At 39.1% G+C, this 10,376-nt stretch overlaps 1 protein-coding gene across 1 annotated transcript; it reads left to right on the top strand.

Moving 5' to 3' along the window:
• The first annotated feature begins 8,195 nt into the window (after positions 1 to 8,195).
• Positions 8,196 to 9,492, top strand: LOC132223992 (ubiquitin-conjugating enzyme E2 D2-like). Its single transcript, XM_059679038.1, has one exon. It carries the CDS (start codon positions 8,310 to 8,312, stop codon positions 8,616 to 8,618), a length of 309 nt encoding a protein of 102 aa, XP_059535021.1. The 5' UTR covers positions 8,196 to 8,309; the 3' UTR covers positions 8,619 to 9,492.
• The last annotated feature ends 884 nt before the right edge of the window (positions 9,493 to 10,376 follow it).

The following is a 10,376-nucleotide window of genomic DNA, read 5'->3' on the forward strand; positions in this document are numbered from 1 at the left end:
TTATGGCTTCCTGTCTTAGGTTTAACACTTTTATCCATTTTGAGTTTATTTTTGTGTATGGTGTACGTTGGTGGTCTAGTTTCATTTTTTGCATGTATCTGTCCAACTTTACCAACACCATTTATTGAAGAGACCGTCTTGACTCCATTATATGTTCTTGCCTCCTTTTTTCAAATATTAATTGAGCATAGTGGTTTTTGTCTTTCTTTGGTTTCTCTATTCTATTCCATTGGTCTATATGTCTGCTCTTGCGCCAGTACCACAGTTTGAGAATAGTGTCTTTGTAATACAGTTTGATATCTGATATTGAGATCCCTCCTACTTTGTTCTTCTTTCTCAGGATTGCTGCAGCTATTCGAGGTCTTCTTTTATTCCAGATGAATTTTTGGAGAGTTTGTTCTAGATCTGTGAAATATGCCGTAGGTATTTTAGTGGGGAGAGAATTGAATCTATGGATTGCTCTGGGTAGTATGGGCATTTTAATGGTGTTGATTCTACCAATCCAAGTATACGGTATGTTTTTCCATCTGTTTATGTCTTCCTCTATCTCTTTTTTCAGTGCCCTGTAATTTTCTGAGTACAGGTCTTTTACCTCCTTAGTTAAGTTTTTTCCTAGCTATTTTCTTCTTATTATTATTTTTGGTGTGATGGCAAATGGGATTGTTTTTTTAATCTCTCTTTCTGTAAATTCACTATTGGTGTATAAAAATGCCATAGATTTCTCGGCATTTATTTTGTGTTCTGCTACAGTGCCAAATTCATTTATTAAGACTAATAATTTTTTGATGGAGTCTTTAGAGTTTTCTAAGTACAGTATCTGTCATCTTTGAATAATGATAGTTATACATCTTTTTTTCAATTTGGATACTTTTATTTTTTCTTCTTGTCTAATTTCTATTGCTAGCACTTCCAGGACTATGTCAAACAGGACTGGTGAAAGTGGGCATCCCTGTATCATTCTTGCTCTTAGGTGAAATGGTTTTAGTTTTTACCCATTGAGTATGATGTTGGCTGTAGGTTTGTCATATCAGGATTTTATTATGTTGAGGTATGATCCCTCTACTTGCATGTTGCTGAGAGTTTTTTCAAGAAAGGGTGTTGGATTTTGTCAAATGCTTTTTCTGTGTTAATTGATATGACTATGTGATTTTTGTCTCTCAATTTGTTTATGTTTTATTTCACGTTTATTGATTTGTGGATATTGTATCAACCTTGTATCACCAGGATAAATCCTAATTGGACATGGTGTATGATCATTCTAATGTAATGCTGGACCTGATTTGCTAGAATTTTGTTTAGGATTTCGGCATCTATGTTCATGAAGGATATTGGTCTGTAATTCTCTTTCATTGTGTTGTCTTTATCTGGTTTTTGGGTTTCAGTATTAGGGTAATGCTGGCTTCATAGAATGAGCTTGGAAATGTTCTTTCCTTTTGAACTCTTTGGAATAGTCTGAGGAAAATAACTTTTAGTTCTTTTTTGAATCTTTGGTAAAACTCTCCTGTGAATTCATCTGGCCCTGGGATTTTGTTTGTTGGAAACTTTTTAATGACTACTTCAATTTACTCCATAGATATGGGCCTATTGAGATTTTTTGGGAATCTTCTTGATTGAGTTTTGGAAGATTGTATTTTTCTAGAAATATGTTCATTTCCTCCATGTTGTCTAGTTTGTTGGAGTAAAGTTGTTCATAATATTTTTTAACAATCCTTTGTATTTCTGTGGGGTCTGTTGGTATTTCACCTCTTTCATTTCTGTTTTTATTTGGGTCCTAGCTCTTTGCTTCTTGGTGAGCCTGGCTAGAGGTTCATCAATCTTGTTTATCCTTTCAACAAACCAGCTCTTGGTTTCACTGTCCTATTTATTTATTTAGTTATTTATTTAGGTCTGTATGTCTTTTGTTTCTGTTCTCATCTTTATGATCTCCTTCCTTCTGCTCACTATGGACTTTTCTTGTTGCTATCTTTCTAATTCTTTAAGTTGTAGAGTTAGATGGCTTATTACCTTTTTTTTTTCAGTAGGCCTATAGAGCTATGAACTTCCCTCTCAAGACTGCTTCATTGTGTTCCATAAATTTTGGGCTGTTGTGTTTTCATTGTCATTCATTTCCAGGAGGTTTTTAATTTCTTCTTTGATCTCTTTTGTAACCCAATCATTGTTTAAAACAGGGGTCCTCAAACTACAGCCCACAGGCCACATGCAAATACAAATATTGTATTTGTTCCCATTTTGTTTTTTTACTTCAAAATAAGATATGTGCAGTACATAGGAATTTGTTCATAGTTTTTTTTTGTTTTGTTTTTTGTTTTTTAACTATAGTCCGGCCCTCCAATGGTCTGAGGGACAGTGAACTGGCCCCCTGTTTAAAAAGTTTGAGGACCCCTGGTTTAAAAGCATGCTATCCAGCTTTCAAGTGTTTGAATGTTTTATTGTTTTTATTGTAGTTTATTTCTAATACTATGCCATTGTGATCTGAGAAGATGCTTGATATGATTTCAATCTTCTTGAATTTGGAAAGACTTTGCCTGTGACACAATATGTGGTCTATCTTTGAAAATGTCCCATGTGCACTTGAGAAGAACATATATTCTGTGGCTTTGGGGTGAAATGTTCTAAAGATTTCAATTAAGTCCATCTTATCTAGTGAGTCATTTAGGATTGCTGTTTCTTTGTTTATTTTTTGTCCTGAGGATTTATCCAGTGATGTCAGTGGGGTATTCATGTACCCTACTATGAATGTATTGTTGTTGATCTTTTCCTTGATATCTTACAGGACATTTTTTATGTATTTGGGTGCTCCTGCATTGGGTGCATATATATTTACCAGGGTTATATCCTCTTGTTGTATCGATACCATTAGTGTTATCAAGTGGCCTTTTTATCTCTTGTTATGGCCTTCACTTTGAGGTCTATTTTGTCAGATATAAGTATTGCTACCCCAGCTTTTCTTTTATTTCCATTTGCCTGAAAGATATTTTTCCATTCCTTCATTTTCAGTCTGCGTGAGTCCCTTGTTCTGAAGTTGATCTCTTGTAGACAGAATATATATGGATCATGTTTTTTATCCATTCAGCCACTCGATGTCTTTTTTTGGAACATATAGTCTGTTTACATTTAAAGTTGTTATTGATAGGTACTTGTTTGTAGTCATTTTTATTTTTTGTACCTGTTTTCCTTCTTCTCTTTTTATTTCTTGTCCTCATACCAGTCCCTTTAGCATTTCTTGCATTGCTGGTGCGGTAGTGATAATCTCCCTTAGCCTTTTTTTGTCTCTGAAGCTCTTTATTTCCCTTTCAATTTTGAATGATAGTCTTGGTGGATAGAGTATTCTTGGATTCAACCCCTTACTTTGCATCACTTTGTAAATTTCCTTCCAATTCTTTCTGGACTGATGTGTTTTTGTTGAGAAATCATTTGATAATCTAATGGGAGATCCCTTGTACATAACTTTCTGTCTCTTTCTTCAGCCTTTAAGATTCTCTCTTTTTCCTGAATGTTTGCCATCATAATTACGAAGTGTTTTGATGTGGGTCTTTTCAGGCTCATCTTGTTTGGGACTTTCTGTACTTGTGTAATTTTTAAATTTTTCTTCCCCACATCAGGGAAGTTTTCTGACAGTATTTCTTCAATTAGGTTTGCTAACCCTTGTTCCTCTTCCCATCATTCTGGTACCCTTATTATCCGTATGTTGCTTCATTTCTTGTTGTTCCAAAGCTCTCTTAGGCTCCTCTCCTGTCTTTTTTCTTTTTCTCCAATTGCAGTTCAGTTTGAGTGTGTTTTGCTTCCCTGTCTTCTATTTCGCTAATTTGGTCCTCTGCTTTTCCTAGTCTACTGTTGAAACTTTACATGTTTTTTTTTTTTTATTGTAGCTATATCACTCTTTATTTCTTCTTGATTCTTATATAAGTTGTTGATTTTTTCATCCATCCAGTTTTTGAACTGTATGACTCTTTATTCTGAATTGTTTTTCTGATATATTGTATGCCTCCATTTCACTTAGCTGCTTTTCTGGTGATTTCTCCTTTTCTTTCCTTTGGGGCCTTCTTTGTCTCCCCATTTTTGCTCTCACTGAAGGATCTAGGTGTCGAGTTGTGCAGGGACTGCTCCTTGGGTGGCAGCGGCTCCTTGGGTGGCAGCTGATCCTTGGGCAGTTGTGGCAGTGGCTGCTCCACAGTTGGTGGCAGCTCCTCTGGTGGGGACTGCTCAAAGCAGTGGAGGCTCCTCTGGCTGGCAAGGGCAGACTGCCCATGCAGTTGCTGCTACTCAGATGGGGGCAGGCTGTGCATGGCTACTGCTTCTTGAATTGGGGCTGGCTGCTTGTGCAGCTGCTGCTCCTCTGGTGGGGGCGTGCTGTGTGGGGCTGCTGCTCCTCAGATGTGGGGGGGGGCTGCTTGCACAGCTACTGCTCCTTGTAGGGGGGTGGGCTGCTTGCATGCCTGCTGCTCTTTGGATGGGGGCGGCCACCTCACATAGCTTCTGCTCCTCCGACAGGGGCAGGCTGCTCACAGGCCACTGCTTCTGAGATGGGGGTGGGCTGCTCATGCAGCCACTGCTCCTCAAACTGGTGTGGGCTGTGTGTGGCTAATGCTCTTTGGATGGGGGTGGGGCTGGCATGCCTAAACTGGGGCGAGCTGTTCGCGGGGCTGCTGCTCCTTGGATGGGGGCGGGATGCTCACATAGTTGCTGCCCACATGGTCACTGTGCCCTGGGTTGTACCATTGGGCTTAGCAGAGGGAAGTGTGCTTTGGAACTCACAGGAACCTGCGCTGGGCATGGCTGGAGTCTCGGTGACTGTGGGATTGCAGCCGAGGCAGCAGGTCCCTGGTGGGAGTGGCTGTAGAGTCCCAGGTGTTATCTGAGGGCACCTGGGTGGAGGTGAGGCTGGGCTAAGCAGTCACAGCTGCTCTCCCCTCAAAATGGTGCAGCATCTGCAGAATAGCCAGCTGCTCTGTGATTGTTTGCAATGGTATGAGAGGCTACCTGGTTAGGCGAGCCCATTCAGGCTTCCCCTGAATGTCCTGCAGGATCTAACTCTCTCTCTCTCTCTCTCTCTCTCTCTCTCTCTCTCTCTCTCTCTCTCCATGTCTACACACTCCTCTTTTGCTCCCTTACTCACTCATGCTCTCTCCCTCACTGATGCCTTCTTCCTGCCTTTGTAGTTGGGTCTGGAGGGTTATTGACCCATTTGTGGATGGAGTCTGCTCTCCGGGTGTCTGGTTATGTGGCTCACTCTCTACCACACTGGCCAAACAGGATAAAATTAACTTCAACAAGGAACAACACAAAGGGAACAAATCACGAATGTACTCACAATACCGATAACCTCAATACAAGTGACCACCAGAGAAAAGAGAATTAGGGGAGAGAAAAGAGAGCACAAATGATATCGAAGAGAGAAGAAATGGTATGAGATATAAGAAAAAGAAAAAAATATATATATATGGAGAAAACAACAGAGAACAAATAGATAAACCAAAACATATAAACACAAAATACCCAGTAAAGAGGGTGGGGGCAGAAACTTATATACAGAAAGTAAAGTTAAGGAATTGGATTAATGTGGGGAGGACCGCATTTCAGTATAGAGGAAGTAGAAACAGGATGAGTGGATAAGAAGAAAGAAAAGAAAAAAATAATAATAAATTAAAAAAATTAATCTAAAAATAGGATAAATAAAAAATATATAATTATGAAAAAAATAATGCAAAAAATAAAAAAACAAATAAAATAAAGAAAAAAGAGATAACAAAATAATAATAAAATTAAAAAATTAAAAATAAAAATGAGTCTGGTTTAAGATCCCACTGTTCTGTACTGTCTGCCACTTCTCAGTTTCCTGTTGTTGGGACTAAAGGCCTCTCTTTAGGCCAATACTTGAGGGCTCTCAGGGACTATTCAGATTTTTTTTGTACCCATTGTGCCACTCAGGGTGTAGTCTGGGTGTGGCTATATTAGTTGCCTGGAGACTGCAGGGAAGGGCTATCTCTTCAGGAGAAAATGGCTGCCTAGGTCCTGCACATCAGGTATGATTCAGAGTCAGTCTTGCAGCCACTTCTCCCCAAACCTCTCCTCTTCCCACCTCTCCCCAGATTCCACAAGTCCGCACCTCCACCTGCACCTCAGCCATGGATGATTGTCTGTATTTGAAAAGTCCTATGAACTAGGTTCAGCAAACAAAAGCAAAGACCAAAAAGAGGGAAAAGAGCTGTGCTACTGCAAGCCACTCTCCCCCCAGGCATGGTGCAGCCTGGGAACCCATCCTGGCTGACCCTCTGGGCTCAGTCTCTCTTGGCTGTGGACCCAGATCTAGAATCCACTGCCACCAGCTGTCCTGTAGAACACCTTTCCACAGTCAGACACTCCACCTGTCCCAAGGGACGTGGCCTCGGTGCTGTGTGGTTTCCTTCTGACCCTCTGGGCTTGGAGGTCTCTTGGTTCTCTCCAGAATGGTAAAATCTCTCCCTGATTTTACCATTCTCCAGGCGTCCTCTGCCCTTCCCAGCTGTGAATTGTCTCACCAGCTTTGTCTACTTTGCCAATTCGGGGTGGATGTTATTCAATTTAGTTGCTCATTATATCTGCTCCGGGACAAGGCTCAGGACACGTCCCTCTATTCTGCCACCATTTTGTCTCTCCTCAAAATGATTATTAAAAAAAATAGTAGAAGTTGAGAAATAAGTGGAATAAGTACTTGAGGTGCATTGTCTAAATTCATTGAAGTTCTTTATGGAATCAAGCAAGAGAGTTCATGTAATTGCTAATATTAAAGCAGTGATATTATAAGTTAAATTTTTTCATTGCAGACTCTGCATAACATTTTCTCTAAATAAAACTACCTATAAGTTATGGGCACACAATGCAATATACAGATAATGTATCATAGAATTGTACACTTGAAAACTATATAATCTTATTAACCAATATCACCCCAATGAATTTAATTTCTTTAAAAAACTAGCTATAAGAGATTACCTTGGGCATAATCATGAATATATTGACATGATTGCTATATTGTATGTGTTTTCTTTCTTTTTATAAATAACCACCTGCCTCTAGGTAAGACCAAATAACTTTATCTCTCTCCTGTTTCATTATCTTGAGTTCAAAATATCTTGAATAAAATACTTTCTGCCAAGCACTGTGCTGCACACTGGCAATATTGGGTGAATAAAGGCAGATAAAAACTCTGCCTTCATGTATCTTCAGACTATTAAGGTGTTAACATTTTATGACTGCCATAACAAATTATCATAAACTTAACTATATTCCCTTATGGTGACTGAAGTGGAGAATCTGTTTCTTTGATCATACAGGTTATTGGCAGAAGTTAATTCTTCGTGGTTGTAGGACTGAGTTCCCAATTTATTTTTTATTTTTTGCTGTCAATTGAGGGTCTTTTCTAGTTTTGTGAAGCCAGCCACATGACCTCCTTTCTCCACCTTCAAAGCCAGAACTGGATACTCAATTCCTTATTAGCATTCAATTACATGTTTTCTTTTCTTCTACCACATCTTTCCAACTTCAGCAGAGTAAGGTTTTCTGCTTTAAATGAGTCATGTGATTATATAGATCCTTTCTGGATAATCTCCCAATCTCAAAGTCCATAACCTTACTAACATGCAAAGTCCCTTTTGCTATCAATGTTAAACATATGTAAAATTTTGGGGGATAATGATATTCCCATTATTCTGACAAATTTATCGGGAAAATAAAACATATTATAATTTATAAAACAAAAAGTACAGAATGTTATTTGAAAAATATTACAAGAAAGACCTAACCTAGAAGTTCAAGAATATCTTACTAAGGGAATGATTTATAAGCTGAAATCTAAAGAGTACGAGTTTGCCACATAAATAAGAGTGTGTGGGCGAAAGTTTCAGAAAGAGATAATAGGAGTTATACAAGCCTAGAAATAATATATATATATATATGATACTAAAGAGATAATAGAGTCAATTTAAAGACCTAAAACAAGACCAGTATTGCTGTGTCTAGGTGTAAGTGGAGGGTTTGGGTAACTGGCTGGAGGAATGGACAGAAGACACATATAGGCCCTCTGGGCTATGTTAAAAATTTGTCGAAAGGAGCCGCCCGGGGAATTTAGCAACACTTAGGAATAGAAAGGAGGGGAAGAGAGAGAAGAAACATCCATGATGAGAGAGAATCATCAATCGGCTGCCTTTTGCAGGCCCCCTACTGGAAATCAAGCCCACAACCCAGGAATTGAATGACCTGGCACGGAACCCCCCAGCAGAGTGTTCAGCAGGTCCTGCTGGAGATCATATGTTCCACTGGCAAGCTACATAATGAGGCCAAACGACAGCCCCTATCAGGGTGGAGTATTTTTCTTGACAATTCATTTCCCAAAAGATTATCCTTTCAAACCACCTAAGGTTGCATTTACAATAAGAATTTATCATCCAAATATTAACAGTAATGGCAGCATTTGTCTTGATATTCTGCGATCACAGTGGTCTCCAGCACTAACTATTTCAAAAGTACTCTTGTCCATCTGTTCTCTGTTGTGTGATCCTAATCCAGATGATCCTTTAGTGCCTGAGAGTGCTCGGATCTACAAAACAGATAGAGAAAAGTACAACAGAATAGCTTGGTAATGGACTCAGAAGTATGCGATGTAATTAAAGAAATTATTGGATAACCTCTACAAATAAAGATAGGGGAACTCTCAAAGAGAAAGTCCTTTTGATTTCCATTTGACTGCTTTCTATGAGCCCACGCCTCATCTTCCCTGTTTACCTGATACAGCAGTGCTGCATGTTGTACATACTTCGAACAACAAATAGAAATGCTGTACTTCTGTACCAACATTGCCTCCTAGCAAGAAGTGTGTATGTGACAAGCCAGTTCTTCAGACATAACCTAGGTGTGACACTAAAAACTTTCCTATTGACTTAAATTTGGATAACTGCAAGTTGAGGGGTGGTGGGTATGTTGTATGCTTGGATGGGAAAGAAAAGCTCCACTGACCTGTAGGAGATGTTTTTTAAGTGGAATCCTTTTAAACTCAAAACAGATATGAAAAGCAAGGAGAAGAACATGAAGCTGTTTCTGTATTCATTTTATGCTGAAGGACCTACGTCTTAGGTGAAAGTTATGACCAACCAGATTAAAATCTACCCACATCCTGTATCTTAAGGTCTAAGTTTAACTGGATTGGAGCTATTAGTATATAAAATGTGATGGGCTTTGTTCCCACCTCTTACATTTCCCTACCCTCTAACCCTCGTCCTTTCAGCCCCTCTTTCTCTCTTCCATATTCTTTGGTTTGTATGTGGTTTCTCAGTTAATACATAACTAATAGCTCTTATTTTACTTATGTTTATAACTACTTAGGTCTTTCTGGATGTAAGGGTGAAAATTCATTTGATGGAAATACTTGTGTACATTTAAAGACCCAGTTGCTCCTCTGGAGCTTGCACATTCAAGAATGATTAATCTGTGTAATAAACTGATTACTACAGTCATTGCATATAAAAAAAATTGTCATTGTGCTAAAAACATTGAAAAGCCACCGAACAGCCTAACCTATACATGTCCATATGATTAAAATCTGTGGCATAGCACTTAAAATTAGGACCCAATATTATGTGTACACTAACATAATAGGTCCTTGGGTTACGTCGGAGATCCGTTCCTATAGCGTGATGTAATGCAATTTTCTCCGTAAGTTGGAACCCACCTACATAAGCACCTACGTCACTCACATGGAGCACATGCACAGCAGCAATGAAGTGAAACAGTAAAAAAAATTTAAAAGAAAGATAATAATTCCCGTCCTTTACTTGTGGTAAATAAATAATAAAAAAACATAAAGCACATACACTGAGTGGCCAGATTATTATGACCACCTGACATTTGTAGGCAAATTAGCTATAATTTCACACTTAAGTTGCTAGAGGGCCAGACCATTATACATAGGGAAGCAAGTTGTTTACCACGACAGTAGAAGTGAGTTTTTCCTGAAGATATGGGTAAACAATGTGATTTAACAGCCTTTGGAGCTAAGCAGCGGAGACTGCGCCATCTTGGGTGGTTGTTGCCGGCATCCAGAGACCAGCTACTAACCTGGAAACAAGGGATCTCAAGCAGCGTGACTGTGTGAACTCAGATGAGCACTGCTTCTTCTCACGGAAAGCAGAGAGAGAACTACATAACCAAACACCTTGAGAAGAGAAATCATGGTGAAACAAAGAACCAACCCAAATATGAAAGAAAAACAGGCATCATCAGAAAAGGGAGTAAACGAAATGGAGGCAATGGAGGCAAGCAACCTGTCAGAGAAAGAATTCAGAGTAATGGCCATAAGGTGGATGAAAAGAATGGAAGAACAATTCAACAATATGTGTAGGAAC

Source organism: Myotis daubentonii, chromosome X (genome assembly GCF_963259705.1).
Source record: "Myotis daubentonii chromosome X, mMyoDau2.1, whole genome shotgun sequence".
Lineage (NCBI taxonomy): Eukaryota > Metazoa > Chordata > Mammalia > Chiroptera > Vespertilionidae > Myotis > Myotis daubentonii.